Raw genomic sequence first — 20,524 nt, 5'->3', positions numbered from 1 at the left:
GCTGTAAGCGATATTCAGAACCTGATGGAAGGTACTATTATCACCACACTCATTCTACAGACGAAGAAATCAAGCACCTGAGTGCTACGTTTTATGAGGTGGTAGAGACAAGGTTTTGATAAAAACCAAAGCTTCTCCTACTTTACCATAGTACCTCCCCACACATTTTCCTCCATTTTGTTAACCATTCACATAAGATTATTAAAGATCACTAATGGGTTTATGTGTTAAAAAGAAGACATCTAATCGGTCTCTCCTTTGTGAGATCATTTTGAGATAAAAGAGGATACATGGCCATCCGCATCCTGGAGACTTTGGTCCAGCCTAGAATCTGAGAACAGGACTGGAAGAGGACAACCCTTTTGTGACTTGGTTTGTGACAACTCATACTCACAGATGACTTTCTACCTTGAACCCAAAGGTACATAAACTGAGAACTAAAAATTAAAACCTGGGAGCTCCTCTTCAATCACCTGTTTCCTGAACTTTTTTCACTTTTTAGTATTTATCTGTTTTCTATTGGGGTTCCCAACTAGGTACTGATAAAGAATTCACCTTAAAACTTCGCTCCATCCATCCACTTACCCACCTATTCCCCAATGGCTTCCATAAAAGACTGAGTCAACATGTAATGATAACTCATGCTACTACCCATTTTCTTGGCCTTTCTCATAATTATGATGTCTCCTGTAAGAGATACTGCTTTGGGACAAACGTCGACTTTTTTTTAGGCTAGTATGAGAATAGAAAAGAGAAGCAGGTGGTGAAGGAATGGAAGCACTGTAAACACTCACAACCAAAACTGGTTGATGAAAGTTTTTAAAGACTGTTTTTTTAATGTTCAGGAAACTTATATTTATGGATTATGGATTTTTTTAAATGCCCAAAGGCAGCTAAAACTCACAAAGATGCAAAGAATAGAAATTATTCACATTTTATAAAAAAGAACATAGAAAAAAGCAAGGGTCAAATGACTTATGCATGGTACCCAGAATTCAACAACCCGAGCCAGGACTTAGAATTCCTCACTATGACTTTTCCAGTAAGATTATTAAGCTCAGCTGCTGCCTTCAATACTTGTTTCCATAGACATTACTAAGAAAGCATTTTACTTTGGCATTTTTGTAATATGGCACCATTTATAGCTGTCTTCACTCATAATACCCTTACTAAACAACCGTCTTCAGGGCTGGCGGTATACCCAAGGAGGGTCAGCCTGGTTTACTAGTGGCTAATGATTGAGACAAAAGTTGACTTATGTCATTTTTTTCTTGCATTTTCTGGATTTAGAAGATAAACCATGCTCACATTTCTAATTCAGCCAAACATAAATTTTTCTGACACACATACAAAATCTCAAGAAGTGTAAAGGTTTCCATCACCAACTCTACTCTTCTATCACTTTTGGATAATAAAGCACACAATCTAATGATTCCACAAACTTGTAGTGTGTGATTTTTTTTTTTTTCCTGTTTAGACCAAGTTTTTCCAAAGAATGATCTAATTCATTTTAGGCTGAGAGTAAGCCCTATGTTAAAAAAGAAAATTATAATTTTTTTGCTTTTTGCTGACATACCTCAAGAATAATAAAAAATACTGAATTCAACTAAGCTAAGGAAAATAGGAGACTTTTCACTTAATGTACTTCAGGAAATTCAAATATTGGAATAATCACAAAAACAAGAATGTCAGCCACAAAAGAGAACTTTATGTAAAAATCAGTCTCAGATCCACAGGTGTAAGAGAACATCCCAAAGGCGAAAGCACCTTTTCCAGAACCGCTCCCAGGATAGTCAGTACCGATTTCGAAACTGGTTGCTGAGGTCTTGGAGGTCTAGTACTAGGGTGTCCATAGCTGCTATTTCGTCAGCTAAATCCCCGGAAATTTCTCCACTGGCCACATCTGTAAAAAGTTGCTGCAGCATAAAGAACAAAGCAGAACTATCAAAACAACGAAAATCTCTTTAAAATAATATAGACAGAGTACAGAACTAAAACTCCTTTGCATAATAATACCGCAACATTATAGCAGCAAGGGCAGTGTTTGTGCTGCTCACCACCCTGGAAAAGTATGAGCTGCAACAGTTAAGGGATGAATGGAAGAAGCACAACGGGCCTGAACTTGTAAATTCAAATGAGTGCTGCCCTTCATAATGGCTGCGTGAATATGATTAGTAAGTTCAGTGTCACAGGATGGTTTTTGGATGAAGGGATATTATTCATCCAAACAAAACAACCCTATTCACTGTGTACACAAACAAAAAACATATTTTAATTCACATTCATATAAATCAGATCCTTTATGCTAATTACTTGAAAATAATTACAGTTTAGGACTGAGAGGTCACAAAGATGATCAAGATTTGGTAAAAACAAAAGACCCAGCAAAAATAAAATAAAAATGAATGCCCCCCCTCCTGTAAAAGGAACTGCCTTGGGCAGTACACTGCAGCCTATGTGCGTTAGCACGTCCACCGGTTCCGCAGCTGCCCTTCTAGTGCCTGCTGGGCCAGGAGCTCGTGATTGGCAGGCTCCTCACCTCCCAGCACTGCCCACAGGCTGCCAAACCTGAGTCACTTGTCTACCTTAACAATGTTTGTCAAATCCACATACAACCTACTTACTATTTTTTCTCTAAATCAATTTTCACATAGTAAGTCTTTTTTCAAAGGAAACATTTTACTAGTAGCATTACTGTAAATGAGAAATAGGCTAAATAATCTTCGTGAAACTGTAAGTCTGATGTGTAAGCCAGTTATACTTTTTCTAATATGCACTGAAATAAATATATATTAAAATCCTAAGGTTACTCAAGTGCTATCAGTGGCATATATGCCGCACTTTGGTAAAAGTGATAATAAAAGAAGAGCATTGTTTTAATGTAATGTAGAGAAAGCATTAAGGGAATTTAATTTACAGAAAGCATTAAGGGCTGGACTGTAAGTATTAATTTCTAAGAGCCCTAACTAAGCCAAATTTAGGGTGGTCTGGCCACTGGGCCAATAAAATCCTCATCAGTACAAGTAACTAACTACCTGGGAACTAATATAAAAAATGTAATGTGGGCCTAAAATTAGCCCTGATGTAAAGGAAGATTTAAGAGCACAGCAGATACTACAGCCTTCTCTGTAGGACAGTCTAGTTAACTCACGTCCGCCTCACCTTTGCTTTAGAAGACAGGCCCCGTAAGTTGAGCCGAGCTGAAGAAAGCACCTGCACAGCCTCTTGGGGACTGGATTTGTTTTCACTGCATTTCACAGCCACTGGAAGAAAAACACAGGGAAACATCCATAAAATTGCTGCTGATCATTCAAAGGTAAAAACAAAACAAAACAAAACCCTCACAATTACTTAAGAGTTTAAAGTAACAGATTTGAGAAATATTTCTCATGGAAAGTTTTTAATTTGGCAAAAGGATAATAATTATGTGCATAATCCTCCCCTTTGTCTTTCTTTGAGAAGGATAATTTATTGGTAAAAAGAGAATTTTGAGAAAAATAGGTAAATTTTGGTGAATTGCAGATCATTGGGAAGAGACCCTCTGAAACACACACACACACACACATCAGAGACATGATACTCTCAGTGTGGCTTCCCAAAGGGACTCACTGCTGATGATACCAGCCCAAGGGAGTGACATGAGAGATATTCACAGCTCGGTTCCTACTGCAATTTCACACTCAGGGTTTATACCCCCGTCCGGGAGAACTGATATCAACAACCGATGTGCCTGCACTTGGGATGGAACCGCAGCTCCCCATTTGCTGTAACTATCAGTTGCAGAAGAATTTAGAGGACTTTAGGATGAGTTCACAGTCCTTGTGATTCAGTTCTTAACATTGTGGTTTGAACTGTAATCCCAGGCATCAAAGACCCATCATCAAATCTATATCTATACAAGGCTAAGTGACCGACCATATGTCCGTCCGCCCGACCGGCCGGTACATATGATGCACACTGGCAATTTAAAAATAAACGCTGACTCGCGCATATAAAGCTCTCATTGGCGCCAATCACACACACATGTTAAAATCTGTCATTGTCAATCGTGAATTTGGTTGTTTTTGTTGACATTCAGAAGCTGAAAGAAAGCGGCAGCAGCAACAGAATACTGGTATGTCTGAAGACCAACAATCAGCATCTGACACTGGCCTCCCATTTAAATTGATTCAAAGACAGTTTCCTATGATGCCAGCATTTGCAATGACTATTAATAAATCATAAGGACACACTCTAGACCGAGTAGGACTATTCCTACCTGAGCCCGTTTTCGGACATGGTCAGTTATATGTTGCTTTCTCTCGAGTTCGAAGAGTGTGTGACGTTAAAGTTAAAGTTGTAAATACTTCATCATAAGGGAAATTAGTCAAGCACTCTGAAAGTGTTTTTGCTCTTAATGTGGTATACAGGGAGATATTAGAATAAGTTTAATCTATCAGTCATTGTTTTTATCAATTTTTTATATGTTTTTGTTGTTTTTATATCATGTCTTTGTTGTTGTTATATCATGTTGTTATTGTTTATTTATTAATCAATTTATATATTATTTTCATATACATTTTACTAATTTTCTTTCATCTCTGACACTTCTATTATAGAGAAAGGGTGAATAGTGATATTAAAATATTTCTTCTAACTAATTTCTTTTCATTGTGCACGAATCTGTGCACTGGGCTACTAGTATAAATATAAAAATGCATCACCAAATTATTAATGCAAATAATTAAAAACAGCCTTTATCTGGAATATATTTACCACACAGGTATACAACTTAACATATAAGGTTACTTCTCCCCTCAAATATCACCCATTACATTTCTCAAGGCTATTTGATTATACTTTTTATTTCTTTTATATATGCAACAGCTCTTTGTATAGTGCTCTGAGTTCCAGAAATCTACATATTTTATGAATAAATATTTTCATCTATAAAGGAAGACTATGTATGAGTCAGGAAAGGTTAACAGATATCCTTAATACTATATATCAATGCAAATAGACTGTGACCTGACGGTTAACTACCATTGTAAGGGTTTTTCATATCTCTAAAGTTTCTAATACCAGTCACTTATTCAAATGGAATTTAAACCTCTTTCCTGTCTTCTTGTTGCTCGCAAGTGCCTACTACATAGTAGTTGGTCTATAAATGTTTGCTGAATACAACAATTTCAATACAATTTGAAACTATTTGTAGTGACACTTTACTCTTGACTACTACTTTTTCTTATCAGTAATAATACATTCTAATATGCCATGGTCGGCAAACGTTACATCAATACCATGTGCAAGTTCTAAGGCTCTCCGAACCAGTTCCTTAAATGATGCAATATCTTTCTCCCAGCCACTGGACTGTGTGTCACACTTGTAGGCCTTAGAGAGATAGTTGAACGCCTGAGGAAAAAAGAACAACAATTCAGAATAACAAACAGAATTCACATTTCAAACTGTTCCCTGGAAGTCGCACGGGAACTAACTGCAACTTGAAAACCAGCACCTGTGGGACACAGCACAGTCTCCCTCACTCTCATCGAAGAGGCACGGATGCTCATCCAACAGCAATCAGCATGAAAAAACGTCACATGACACTGGACCAAGACACTTCCCTTCAAACAGAAATTTACAAATGCCCAATTTGGAGGTCTACAAAGAGTATACACACTTCCTTAGCATTCGTAGCCATTAGCTTAAGAGACCAGCTAAGAGAAGGAGGTGTGAACTTGGTGAAACTACAGAATTATTGAGAGGTGTGAAAACTCACAAGAAGCAGGGGGTGGGGGGACAATAAGGACACGTATGTAATACCTTAATCACTAAAAAAAATTTAAAAAAAAAACACTGAAAGAGGGGAGACAGAGAGGATGTAGGAATTCACATAATTTGACCCATTAACTTGAAAGTTATAACTGGAATTTAAAATCAGCATAAGCTTAGTATTAGTATTTAATAATTAGTATTTGGTAATTAATATTAATATTGGTACATCCATATATGTATGTGTGTAAATGTGATGATATGTATCTTTATACTGAAAGAAAAACTCTAGAAAAATTACATATTTCTTATTCATTGACATATTTCATTAATTAAACTTAAACAATTTGTTGTCTTTTTAAGTTTTTGAGATAAATATTCAATTTGGGTTCTCTCTAATCTAGATAGTCCTCAGTTGACACTTCTACCAAAATCCTGGTACTCTGAGTTCACAAGTCAGCAAACAATAAAAATAGTGACATGTAAAAAACAAAACAAAAAAACTCACAAGAGTTTAAGACACTTCTTTCACAACCTGATTCTTGAGGGAGAAGTCACAGATGAGAGAATTCAGAGTAACCTTAATTCCATATAGACAAGGGAGCAGGGAATTCAAGGAGACTGGGAAGGACAGTCGGCAGAAGTGGGTGCGAAAGTGTGAGTATGTGTTCTCCAGGTGACAGGCACTGGGAGAAGCCGGCTGGGTAGGCCGAGGGAGGAGAGAGTGGCTATGGATCCCACAGATGAGCTGTGCTGTGGCTAATTCCAAACTCACGTGGGACCACATTTGATTTGTTGTGGATGTTTGAGAAGAACACAATTGTTCCAAACTTGGAAACTCCGGAGGCCCCTGCAAGGTCTAAGATAGGAGGCCAAAGGCACAACTGGAATGTAAGTGGTGCCCGTGAGACAGCTGGGCAACCTCCACCAAGCTCTTCTCCAATACATATTCCTATTGATTCCTCCTCTTTTTTCCCTTTCACAGTCCCCATCGCAGATTTAAACACCCTTTTGTCCTTGTACCCAATCTACCTTAGTCCTTAGCAATGAGCCTGCAGCAAGGGTACAGAAGACATGATGAGCCAGCTGTTTGCCACAGCTCTGGTAGGTAGGGAAGCTGCTTAGAGAGACCCTTTGGCAGAAGACAGAGAACATTTATATAAGAAAAATTCATGGACAGAGAAAAGATGAATGCTTACAAGTCTTAACCTGCCCACAATTCAAAGTGCTTATGTTAAAGACTGAATTAAAACTGGAGCGTATTAATCTTATCTTACAAATCATTAAACGTTTTCTCCAACCATGAAAAAAGCAGATCCACTAGACATATCTCCAAACAAGAGCCAGGCGTGAAGAAGGACTTACCTTTTCGTTGTCTTCAGGCTTCTCGCTCTGCCCATCCCCATATACTTGGGCGTACAGCCTCCAGATTTCCCCATCATTTGTCACTCTTGAAGTTACTCTGCCAAATAACTCCTGCAGCTTTCCTTTGAGGCCGGTTGCGACATCTCCGCTGCGATCAGTCATCCCATTAATCACGGCCCTCACTAGGATTTTAAGGACCTTAAAAATGTGCACAGAAGAAACTGGTAAGCTAGAAACAACCAAACAATAAAAAATGAAGGCAACCATCACCTTCATCAACAACAATGACAAACCTCTTGAGACCTGTTAGAAGATCATCCTTACACATTCCTCTTTAAAATATGTTTTTATTGATTTCAGAGAGAGGAAGGGAAAGGGAGAGAGAGAAACATTGATGAGAGAGAAACATTGATCAGCTGCCTTGTGCATGCCCCCTCGTGGGGATCAAGCCCACAGTCCGGGCATGTGCCCTGACCGGAAATTGAACCTGCGACCTCCTATTGCATGGGACAACGCTCAATCAACCGAGCCACACTGGCTGGGCTCATCCTTACACTTTTGAAAAATAAAGTAAAAGTCAAGCCATCCTGAGTTACTCTGCAGAACGACATGCTGACTACCTCTCTGGTGTCCCTTTTCAGGCCTCCCAGAGGGCTCTTCTTTCCCAGGGCACTGTGCTCAGTGCTCTTTTATCCTCATCCTGAGTGCTCTTCGAATGACCTGACTCACACCTGTAGCTTCACAGATTTTATCCAGTCTCCTCTGACAGTGTCGGCACAGCTCCAGCTCAACTCCTCTCCAGGGCTCCATGATGGTGGGCCTCATACCTTCCAGCATGTCCTGTCAATGTCTCACACTCCCTCTACCCGAGAGTGAAACACAGATCCCACATCTCTTCCTCAACCAGGTCCTGGCTCTTCCTAAGTGCTGAGCGATTAACTGCTAATGCATCTGCATTAGGCATGTGGGGTACCCAGAAAGTATCTCTTGTCCTTCTAACTACCCAGGTCCGCTCACCACTTGTCCACTTCTTGGCTATCTTGCTTCCATTTGTTTACACATTCTATCCCAGATGCTTTGGGTGCGGACAGAGGGGCTGAGCCCCAGAACAGGTTACATATCTGTCATATCTATATTAGAAAACGTGTCTCAAGACAGCTTCCTAGAAGCATAGAAAGTGCCTCTTCAATCATCAACTGCTGTAATGGGGGATCCACTAAAGAATCAGCTTGACCTTGCCCATGGGCCAACAGCACTCGCATCACCCAGGAGCTTGACAGATACCCATCCTGGATGGAGATGTCGATCCATCTGGGACTGAGATTCCGCATTTCTAACAAGCCCGGAGGTGATGCTGATGCTGATGGTCTGCAGACCACACTGTGAGTAGCAAGGTTCCAAGAGAGGCTGCCCACATCTTTATTCTTACTTTGTACCTCAGGAAGAGGACCATGTTTCATCAGCTTATATCACAGGGTCTAACGCAGAGCCTGGCACACAGCACAGCCTCATTAAATACCTGTGCCTGAAAGAAAGGATGAATGAACACACCTCTTTCAGAAAGTGTGGCTAACAGACATGCAAGCAGTGTGTCACCTTGCTCATGCGTTCTGATCCAGGCAGGAGATGTGGCTGAGGATATTAGGCTCCTCTGGACCGTGAACACTTAGGAAGGTGAGCTCAGGCTTATGGTCCTAATTGTACACAGTGATAAAACTCCACAGGAGAACATTCAATTATGCTTTTTCTTTGTTTGGACAAGGAACATTATCTCTGCCTATATATTCACATTACAATCTCACGTGTGTAGTTAAATCTGAAAGTAACAATACAGAAGGAAATGTGTGAATATGCACCACTTATTTTAAATACTCATTCTGTAAACATTTCAAGAATGAACATGGTTTGAAAGTGATGGCCTATTAAAATAATAATTAACATGTACAAAAGAAGCACACTAAATTAGTAAAATACTTGATTTTTTCTGGGATCTCACAGTTGGTCCAACATCTTCTCCCCTCACTGTAGGCTACATGAGGAGACAATGGGAAGGGGGGGGGGGGGGGGGCGGGGGGGACTGCATTCTCCCTAAAAAGGAGCATGGTGGTTGTGGTGAGTAGAATAGTGTCCTCCAAATTCTTGTCCATACAGAACCCCAGACTGTGACTTTATTTGGAAATAGGGTCTTTACAAATATAATTAGACAGGTTGAAGCCATACTAGATTAGGTGGGCCCTAAAGCCAATGACTAGTATTCTTATAAAGCAGCGAGGACACACAGACACAGAGGAGGAGGTGAAGAAGTGGGTGAAGAGGGAGGCAGAGACAGAATGATGCCTCCATAAGCCAAGGAATGCCAGAAACCACCAGACGCTGGGAGAACCCTTCAGAGGGAGCAATGACACATCCAACATCTTGATTTGGGATTCTAGCCTTCAGAACTGAATGGAGAGAATAAATTTCTGTTGTATGAAGACACCAAGTTTGTGGTAATTTGTTACAGCAGCCCTAGGAAACTAAGTAGAAAGGCCAAGACAAAATTGAAAACACTGAAATAAACTCTCACCAGGTCACTTACCCGGCTTCTATTAATCATCTTCCAGTTTCAGTGCAGGAAGCACTGCATGAATGGCTGTCACATCACAGCCTGCCCTACGAAGACTGTGACCTCCAGCACCCCACTCACTGGTCAGTTATTCTTTCCTTACGTGCAGAGATTTTAAATATCAAATCTCTCCTTAATGAAGTATGGCATTGTGTCATGATTAAAAATGTTTCCTCCACCCCTAAGCTTAAAAAAATATTTACCATACTCTCTTTTAGTGCTTTTATGATTTTACCTTTTCATTAATGATGATAATGACGATGATGACAGCATAGCAGCACTTAAATAACACTTGTTCCAGGCACTATACCAAGCCCTTTACATACATTATGTCATATAATCCTCACAACAACCCTGTGAGGCAAGTACTATTATCATCCCCATTTTATAAAATTAAAGAACAAAGTAGTTGCGGTAACTCGCCCAAGGTCATACAGCTCATGACTGGCAGATGTAGGCAAAAAGCCCAGGCTGTCTAACCCCAGAATCTATGCTCTTACCTACAACATCATCCTGCTTCTCGAGGCATTTCAACTTAAATATTTAATCCATTTGTGTTTATTTTGGTTTAAGGAGTGACGCAGAGCTTCCATTTTTGGTCCCAAATACTTGGCCAACTATTCCAATACATATTGAATACTCCAATTTTATCCCACAGATTTAAATGCCATCCTTATTATACACTAAATTCTCACACTTATTTGAGTCTGTTCCTGAATCCTTTTTTCTATCCCATTTAACATTTCATTCCTGTAGCAGATGTTAACTCTTTATATAACAAGGATATTCTTAGGTTTTTATCTTCCTCTTGGTTACAAATATTTTTGTCACATATTTTTTTAATGAAGTCATAAAAATTCCTTTAAGCTTTCTTTTTTTTTTGTTTCAAAGTTTAGAAAAGTTGGTAAGTATCCACTTCTATTCCTAATTTTTCTGAGATGAAACATATTTAGCATATATTTAGTCCATCTGAAATTCATTTGGTATATCATAAAATACTCTAAGTATATTTTTTTAATCCGGATTCTTAGAGGGATTTCATTGTCATCAGTATAAACAGCCCTGTACTCTGTCGCATGACTGATGCCCCATAATGACTTCTGCATCCCTAACCTGCACCTCTAATTCATTTCAGTGATAACTTTTGTTTCGTTCTCTGTCCTAAGCCTATTTCTCACCTCCTTTTTAGCCCAAGCTTAGAGGATGCAGCAAGCAGACAATAATGGCAGGGAACCACCACCAGCCCCTGAAGAGAGCTGACATTTTCTCACATGGAGAAGCAATTCTCATATCAATGCTGAAGAGTCTCCACTAAAAGAAGTGTAACTATCTCCAGCACAAACCTTGAAGTCCTTGGCCAAGTCTCACCAAAATCTTGGCCGAAAGCACAAGGTGTTGGCCTTTGAATCCTGGAGGCCTTCAAAGCAAGAAGGAATCGGTTGCCTTAGGTACAGTTACAAAAGCATCTAGAAGGGCTCGAGGCCAGGCACAGAGCCATTTCCCGCTCCCCGGCTTGGCTAACCCCCTGCTCCACTTGGATTTCTCCAAAGAACTGGCTCTGTTTCCTGGTCTGATAACCCTGACCCCTGCTCCCCTACACCTTGGTTACCAGAGTGCAATAGGCAGTTAAACACTTTCTTTTTCACTTCTTCAGGAAAAAAAAATCATAGCGTGTGGAAAAGACACACACAAGCTTTAGGGTAAACAGACCAGACGCCAGACTCTGAGGCTCGGCTTTCCTACCTGTTAGCTGTGAGACATCGGCCTGATTGTTCCCCCTGCTGAGCCTCAGACACGGCGCCAGTTAAATGGAGACCATCCTATTCTACAGAGAGTATTTGTGTAAACATGTTCCTCTGTCCCCTTTTCTTTCAGGTAATGCTCAGCCACCACTTGTTTCAGGACTTCAGTTTGTTGGCAACCTGCCCCACCCACATCTACACTACCTCCCTCCTTCCCCAAAGAAAAAGCCACACAAAGAACATCTATATAGAAGACATAACATATGTATTTATATGACACTCAAGATTCTATTTATATGACATTCAAGAAAGAGCAAAGTTGAACTGTGGTGACAGAAATCAGAAACTGTGGTGGCTGAGGGGAGGGCGGGGGGTGGGGGGGGCTCAGCTGACTGGAAGGGGCACGTGAGAGCTTCTGTGATGACAATGTTCCTATCTGTTTTGGGGAGTGGTTGCATAAGAGTATGTCCTGGTCAAAACACAGCAAATGTACACTTAAGATCTGTGCATTTTATTACATATAAATCTGACACCAATTTGAAAAAAAGACTCTGTTAGCTATAGTTCACATGCACATTAATATGATGGGGAAATGTGCTTTTTAACATAAATCTTCCCACAGACTTTAAGTCAACACAAGGAGAAAACGGGCCTGCCTAAGCGTGGTGCCGGCTATGTGACAGGTCAAGTAGTAGAACCTCCCTGGGTCACCAGTCATCTACTGCAAAATGAGGAATATTCAGTATCCTCCTCAAATACTGTATGTTCTAAAAGGTTACCCATGTAAGTTCTAGGGCACAGTAAGCACTCAATATATGTTAATCCCCTTCCCTTCCATTTATAAACAGCAAATGGGGTATAATAATGCAATATTTCAATTCTTTTGCCCAAGTGCCAAGTTATCAAAGGAGGAAGAAGAGGATGGAAAGGAGAATGGGGGAGAGGGGGGGAGACAGAATGAGAAGAAAAAGGGGAAAAAAGAATAAATTGACATTAGAATTACCCTGAGGAAAGAAGCATAAATAAATACAAGGACTACAAGGATATTCATGGCATTATTTACAATAGCAGAAAATTGAAAAACTGAACAGGAACTAATTATGCAGTTACTTAAAAATTAGTTTTATGATAGATTGATAAAAATATGTATAATCGCCGAAACTGGTTTGGCTCAGTGGATAGAGCGTCGGCCTGCGGACTGAAGGGTCCCAGGTTCGATTCCGGTCAAGGGCACGTGCCTGGGTTGCGGGCACATCCCCAGTGGGAGATGTGCAGGAGGCAGCTGGTCGATGTTTCTCTCTCATCGATGTTTCTAGCTCTCTATCTCTCTCCCTTCCTCTCTGTAAAAAAATCAATAAAATATATTTTTAAAAAAATATGTATAATCTAGATATGAACTATTATAGAAAAGCATTTCTGAGCTATACTAATTTATGCATCAGTCAAAATTAAGACAGAAAAAAAAGTCATTACAAATAGTGGGGGGGAAAGAATAATCCGTAGCTAATTTACCCTATGTCTGTATTAAAATGAGTGTGAATTTACACACACACAAAAATTAAAACAACAATAATCACATCTATAAAGAAGTAGAAAAAGAATAGATAAAAAGAATTTTAAAGCAAATTAAAATAGAATGGGGTCAGGTAGTGTCAAACATAAGAATATCAGAGGTTTTTTTTGAAAGACACCTGTTGCTGAACTTAGAGTCAAATTAAGTTAAATTATTTTGGCCAAGATAAAAATATTCCAGACAATCTATCAATCGTCACTGACTAGTTGTCATAAAGTTGATGACAGAAATATGCAATGAAGCTAAATATGACTGAGCCCATGACTAACCATCAAGACTTTCCCTCAATGATGACTTACCCACTATGAAGTGATCCTGCCCATACCTGCAGAGGAGTAAACACTGCCACCAGCATCCTAAGATACTTCTAAAAAGAGCTATTAACAGGGCCTGGTGTAAACTGAAAATTTTCCTGTTTATAATCAAGGAAACAATTTATATCCTTTAATCAAGTATTAATACCAAACACAAACCAATATAACAAAATATTAATATCCTACCTGAACATCTTTGTATTTGTCTCTTAAGTCCAAGAGCCGGTGATAAGCTTTAATGGCTTCTGAAAATTCCCCAACATCAACGCTAGTGAGAATGTAGTTTTCCCAGATCTGCCAGTGTTCATAGTTGCACTTGAGGGCTTCTTGCAAAGTTCTAAAAGCTTTTACTCTATTGAAGGACCAAGTTGAAAGAGAACAATATGAATAACCACAGCTAAATAAACCATAGCTACTAGGTAAGTGTATAAAGTATGGATGTGGACTGTCAGTCCTTAATTATTCATGTAATAAATAGAATTAGAGGTCCAAACCACCTCAAATTTCCCTAAAATTTTTTAAAATTTTAAAAGAAGCATGAAATTAAAAACAAACAAACAAACAAACAAAAAACAGGCAGAAATAAAACAAGCATTTGGAAAGAAGTGTGCCCATTATATCAGTAATTTCCTGGCATCAGAATTTTTGCAATGAAATTCTTTTTTGGTAAATATGGCTTCTTTAGAAGGAACTTCAATTCAGGATTCACTTATCAAAGCCACATGGTAGGAATACTGCAGGATGAAAGTTGTATAGGAAGACGGAAAGATTTCTCAAGGGACTGGAAGGGACATAATGTCGAGGGGAATCGGATGACACAGAGAAAAGAACTTTAATGAAGAACCTTGTGATGGCAAAGGAATAGACAAGATAGCTTGAAGAGTCACTGTACGGCATGGATAGGATTCTTTTGAGAGGAACAGTAATAATTTACCCAAGTCAAAAATTACTCTTGTCTGCAGTAGCAGAAAAGAAAGAAAAAATAAAAAGCTAAGAATGAAGGAATGATTTACCTCTGAACTTAAAATCCCACTTTTATACCAAAACCTATTCATGGAGCTGCATGCAGACCAGAAAGCATCAAAAAGAAGTTGAGAAACAATGTGTAAAAACTCCTAAGAAATCCTCATGCAAAATTATCAGGGTTACTAGAAAAACCCACTGAGATCATTCTACAACTATGGCAGGGATTTCCCTCGACCCTCGCTTTCAATCAAAAGGGTCTCTAGTGAGTTTTAACACAATCAGTTGCAATCAAGAACATAATATTATTTTCTGAAGAGAATAGTAGAACAAACAATCCTTTATTTTTGTAGACTGTCATCCAAGAGCAGCGGAAGCATTTCATGATCTCAATGCAATGTGGACTTAATGATATCATTAGAAATATCTTGTGAATCCACAAAGAAAAATTAAGTTAAGTTTGAAAATAAGGCCAAATGAAAATAGAAATATATCCATCCTTTAATTCATTCATTGCAGCTCAGGTAACAGCAATCCTGGTCTCTGTCCTTTCCTGGGCTCTCTGTGGCCAATCAACAAGCCCATCTGGTTGTCCCCTTTATAAACTGGCATCTGCCCCTTCTTTTTCCAGCCTAGTTATCTCCTGCCTGGATTGTTACAACAGCTGTCTCCTAACTGGTTTCCCAGCCCGCAGTTTCCTCTCTAGTCAGTCTCATACACTGCCACCAGATAAATCTTCCCAAAAAGCTCTTTCTTCATGAAATTACCCCACTGAAATCTTGGCATCCAATTTCCAACAGAATAGCCTTAACTTGTTAGTCAGATAATCAGAGCATACTGCAACCTGACCCCAAATGACCTTTTCAACCTTATTCTGGAGTCCATAGCTGATTCTCTCTTCCTCTCTCCTCAGGTGTTGCTTTCACTTCTGTCACTCTGCATTGGATCCAATTCCCCTTGGCCGAATGGCTTTCCTCTGTGCCCTCTACTCATTCTTCAAAGTTTAGCTTGGTTCCAATACTCTCTCAGAAGCGTTTCTGAACTCGGGTTGTACACCTTCTCTCTTCTGAGATGTCTGGCACACAATACATGTTCTACAAATGCCACCCACTACATTATAATCCTCTTTGTACGTCTCAGTTAATATTTACCACATACTACCTACATTATTAATCAATTTTTAATAATATGGCATAATATTTTATTTTTTTACACCTACACTCCCTAAAGACATTGGTTCGTATTTCCATTTCTCAATCATGTCTAGTACACAGCAAGTAATCAATAAGAATCTATCAATTGAATTTACCAACTGAAGGCATGCTTGCTTTTCTCATGTAAGGAAGTTTAGGATGTAAAAGTTCAGTAGCAAGTAAAGATTTCAAATAATATTTCTTATTTTATTACACATTAAATGTTTTCAAGAAATAAACTACATTTAGAAGTCAAATGCTATAAGGCACAATGCCTCAGTATTCAGTTGAAGAAAATCTCATTCATTTATTTGGAAGCAAAGTTCTTCATATTTGTCTGATGTACTTACTTTTGTTTTAATCGGATATAGGAAGTTGATAAATTGTTCCAAGCTTCAGCATTCTGAAATGACAGAGAACCCAGTTATAGACTATTCTCATTCAGGTAAAATAATTGCTACAACCAAAAATATAACATATTTTCCTAGTCCAAGATGTGCTCTTTACAATCACAATTTTCACTAAGGTATATTTAAAGGTGTATAAGAAAAATGAAGTAAATTAAATGTAACTTTTATAATTTAGCATGAAAAAGTCACAAAAATAGTCAACAAATTGATATAACTATTAAAGTACTAATTTAGAATTTAGTTAAGATTTTATTTCTACATTTAGATTTACAAAATAGTGGGACAATTTACAATATAATTTATACCACATATAGATTTGCTGCAAACCCAAGGTATTCAGAATATTGTTTTTCCTATCTTAAAAGGCTCTGCTATTTTACCGTCATCCTTTATCAGATAGAAGCATAAGGGAGTGTGTGTTCCAGTATTATTCCTAAGCATTTCACCAAACACATTTCTCTACCTATTCCTCTATTCAATGACAAAAATAAATTAAAACTTTTATATAAATGTTGATTCTAACAAGAATGATATGAATGTTTGTTCCTCTTTGTTCTACATTTTATTAAACACAGAGTATGTAATTCTCAATTTCCATACATATGATTTAAAAATTACAAGGCAATGTGGACCTCTGCTTGCAGACATAGCAGTTAGTACCAGAGTGGACTTATCACCATAAAAAGCTACAAACTGGACAAAACTTTAGAAAACTGTTTTTAAGAAGTTGGACAACAGCCTGGTCACAGGACTGTGATCCCTGAGACAGGGTAAACAACTGAGGTATCTCAACAATCAACCTAGACTTCTAACCAGAGGCACTTCCAGAGAGGCAGAAACCAAACAAAGCAGAGCAAGTCTAGAAGAAGAGTGCAAAGTTCAGGGTTGAAAATTTGGCTGGAATGTGCAGGGCAAAATACCAGGAAAGAGAGATCTGCAGAGAAAATAAGCTCCAGAAATCTCAGTGAGCATCTCATTGAGTCCTTGGTTGAATACTAAGCTGTACATGTGCAGGGCAAAACTTCTTGAGGCCAGGCAGAGAACAACTCCAGAAAGCTGTGAGCTGGACGGAATTCTGGACGTCACACAGTGCTAAGAGTTATTCAAGTTCTAACTAACCAGGTGGAGAATGCTTAAGGCATTGAGCACCCATGGCATTAAGTACTGGCCCCAAAAGGTTATATCTTAAGAGAAGGGTGATTGCAACTGCAGAATAAAGACAACTCCAGACCCATCCTAGCAAAGAGTAAAACTGAGCTGATCCACAAAAGTAAATTAACCAAATGCCAAAATAAAACTCTATTTTCCAATGGAAAACCCAGAAACTGAACAACACAGCATCCACAATAAAAAATTGGTAGACATACATGCAAATAAGCAGGAAAATTCATCAATAGCCAAAGGAAAAATCAGTTAATAGAAATAAACACAGAAATGAAGAAGATGTTGGAATAAGCACACAAGAACTTCAAAGCGGTTGTTATAAACATGATCAAAGATATGAAGAATCATGAACATAGTAAGGGAACATAATTAGAAAATCTCAGCAGAAACATGAAAACTGTAAAAATCAAATGAAAATTTTTGAACTAAAAAAATACATTATCTGAAATGATGTTTAATTTTTGAAGTTGATATATAATTGATATGTAACTCTGTATTCGTTTTAGGTGTATAGCATAATGGTTTAATATATGTAAATATTATGCAATGATTACCACAATTTTAGTTAACATCCATCATGACACATAGTGTGGTAAGTTTAATGAATAAGTCTTAACAACAGATTGGACATAAATATAAGAGCTAAAACAATACAACTCTTAGAAGGAAAGAATTTTTGGCCTTTTTTTTTTTCATAGTGATGAGAACACAACATGATATCTACTATCTACCCTGTTTGTAAAAATGTTAGTGCGCAATACAGCATGATTAATGTCACCCAGTGTTGTACAGCGGATCTCTTGCACTTATCTTGCATAACTGAAAGTATACACCGATAGGAATTACTGTTTTGAATGCCAGTACAGTTTGAAGAACTTAGAGAATACCCACTTAGAGCTGTAATTAGGAAAGAAGACTAAATAAACTTACATCGGGTTCTAGAGTCACACAACGCTGAAACGCCTTTGCCGACCCTCCGTAGTCTTCCAAGGCCAAATAGGCACAGCCGAGAGAAAACCACACCCCGAGCTGCAAGGCCAAAAGTCAGTCATTCAAACACACATTTATAGGCTGTAATGTGAACATTTAAGATACTATCAACAAACACTACTGGAAAGAACACAGAGCTATGTAATAAATATTTGCCTTACATTTTATAAGGAACATAAATGTATGGAAATTTAGCAAATGGAGATGAATTTTCCAATATAATTTTCAAAGCTAATGACACTAAAAGCAGGTACAATATCACTGCACATCTTTCGCTGAGCAAGACCACTCTTTGTGTTAATCAAACTCCATGAATGCCAGCCCTGGAATTATGTTTGGGATTAATCTAACATTTTTACTGAGCATCAACTATATAAAAAGTATACAAAGGATCAGCAGATTCACAGCTGGTGAATGAATGTACTACAAACTTAAGGAGAAAAGTTTTTGCTTTCATCTTTAAGACCACAAGGAGTCACACTGCCTACTCTTACCAAGACTCACCACTGTCCTAGCATGTATTTGCTTAGGCATGCCTGAAAATAATGTAGAAAAAGTAGGCTCAGAATCTCAGAATGGAAAGCCTGACTTAAGTCAATAAGATTTGCAAACACAGAGATTTAAAAAACAGGTAAATGAGGAAGTAGCTATTGAAATGACAAAAGAAATCTTTACTTCACAGGATTTCCTTAAAATTCAATAGCCTCTATCAAAGGAAAGATAAAATTGATAAGAATTCAATGAAATTAGTCAGAAATGCAGCTATTACAGGGGGTTTGCTTTCCTTTCAGATACAGTCAGCACAGCCAGCAGAATGCAGTCCGCTTTCTCACTGACTTCCAGACCAAGGCAGTGAGCCAGAGGTGGATTTGGTTGAACACTTCAGGGTGGGAGAGGAAATGAGGTGCTCAGTTATCTGTCCATAGCCTTCCACGGAGGCAGAGTAGGAGGCTACCCCCCATCTTTCCTCCCAGGGAATTCCCACAAAACTTGTTCCAAATGGCTAGTTGAGGCCTGAAAGTTCTTTAAGCAGATAAAGATTTTTAGCCAGTAATTAGAGGTAAGGCTTAGAAAGCAAACATCCTTGGGCAGTTTATAACACTTCGCCTTGAATTCCCAAAAGGCTATAAATAACTCCTATAAGGAATTGTATAGAGAATAGATGTTGTCAGAGGGATAGGTGACAGTTGAGAAAGGGATGGGTGTGTGTTTGGTAGGAAGGCGGAGGAGCAGAGGTAACAGGTTGAAACAAAGTTAGAAATTCACTTTTCTGAATCAAGGGATTTCCAGCAACCTAAAAATTAACTCATTACATTTTGCTTTCGTCTGGTTATTTTTGGAATCAAATGAAAAGAGCTCCAAAGCACCAAACCACATTCACTGAATATGATACAATATGAGAGAGCCTAAAATCTGATGCTAACTTATAAAACAACTAGAAGCCCATTGCACGAAGATTCATGCAATAGGCCTTCCTTCCCCTGGCTGCCGGCACTGGTTTTCCTCCAGCACCCAGGACCCAGGCCTTTAGTCCGGCCTGCGGCCTCTTCAGTCTTTAGTCTTTGCTCCACGCCTGCATATGCAAATTAACCGCCATATTTATTGGGTTAATTTGCATAGTCGCTCTGATTGGCTGGTGGGTGTAGCAGAGTGACACCAATTTGCAAGTTTCTCTTTTATTAGTGTGGATATACCAAACAAGATCTTCAACTTCTAACCAAGTTGAAAGAGTCAAAATCTGTGTATTTATTCATCAGTTATAAGGTATACTTTCCTTTCACTATTTAATACCTCTGAAATAGATGCATCTTTTTTTTAATCTTTTAAAAAATTATTTATTGACTTGGGTGGGGGAGGGAATACCAATTTGTTGTTCCACTTATTTATGCATTCATTGGTTGATTCCTGTATGTGCATGGCATCTTAATAAGCAATAGCTTGTAAGAGTTTTATTGGCAGCATTAAAGTGGCACTTAAAATAAATGTGCCTCTTACAACTGATGGCATAGCCAATGAATTATGGTAGCAAGTTTATTTTGAATGAGGGATACCTCATTCTGGGACTAAATCAGAAACAATGAGAACTATCCTCAAAGTTCTCAAAATGGATATAACCTTCTTGCTTTATGCATCAGCAAAGAACAAACTCCCACAAAACAATTTCACATGTGTTGTTATAAAAAACAGGAAATGCAGCCAAAACCGGTTTGGCTCAGTGGATAGAGCGTCGGCCTGCGGACTGAAGGGTCCCGGGTTCGATTCCGGTCAAGGGCATGTACGTTGGTTGCGCGCGCACCCCCAGTGGGAGATGTGCAGGAGGCAGCTGGTCGATGTTTCTCTCTCATCGATGTTTCTAACTCTCTATCCCTCTCTCTTCCTCTCTGTAAAAAATCAATAAAATATATTAAAAAAAAAAACAAAAAAAAAACAAAAAACAAAAAAAAAACCAGGAAA

The 20,524-nt window shown here is 38.6% G+C and overlaps 1 protein-coding gene across 1 annotated transcript in view; it reads right to left on the bottom strand.

Moving 5' to 3' along the window:
* Positions 1–1,688: 1,688 nt before the first annotated feature.
* TTC27 (tetratricopeptide repeat domain 27) overlaps positions 1,689–20,524 on the bottom strand; it is a 100,037-nt gene continuing 81,201 nt past the window's right edge. Inside the window, exons 14-20 of the mRNA XM_070428968.1 lie at positions 18,011–18,109; positions 15,857–15,909; positions 13,537–13,702; positions 7,117–7,314; positions 5,280–5,391; positions 3,163–3,263; positions 1,689–1,916 (exon numbers count right to left, since the gene is read on the bottom strand). Coding sequence (XP_070285069.1) covers positions 1,794–1,916; positions 3,163–3,263; positions 5,280–5,391; positions 7,117–7,314; positions 13,537–13,702; positions 15,857–15,909; positions 18,011–18,109 — 852 coding nt within the window. The 3' untranslated portion in view covers positions 1,689–1,793. The remainder of the gene's footprint in view (positions 1,917–3,162; positions 3,264–5,279; positions 5,392–7,116; positions 7,315–13,536; positions 13,703–15,856; positions 15,910–18,010; positions 18,110–20,524) is intronic.

This window comes from Myotis yumanensis, unplaced genomic scaffold (assembly GCF_028538775.1).
Source record: "Myotis yumanensis isolate MYYU_CA2020_CCGP unplaced genomic scaffold, mMyoYum1.0.hap1 SCAF_11, whole genome shotgun sequence".
Taxonomy (NCBI): domain Eukaryota; kingdom Metazoa; phylum Chordata; class Mammalia; order Chiroptera; family Vespertilionidae; genus Myotis; species Myotis yumanensis.
This window is presented reverse-complemented; position numbering and strand designations above follow the sequence as displayed.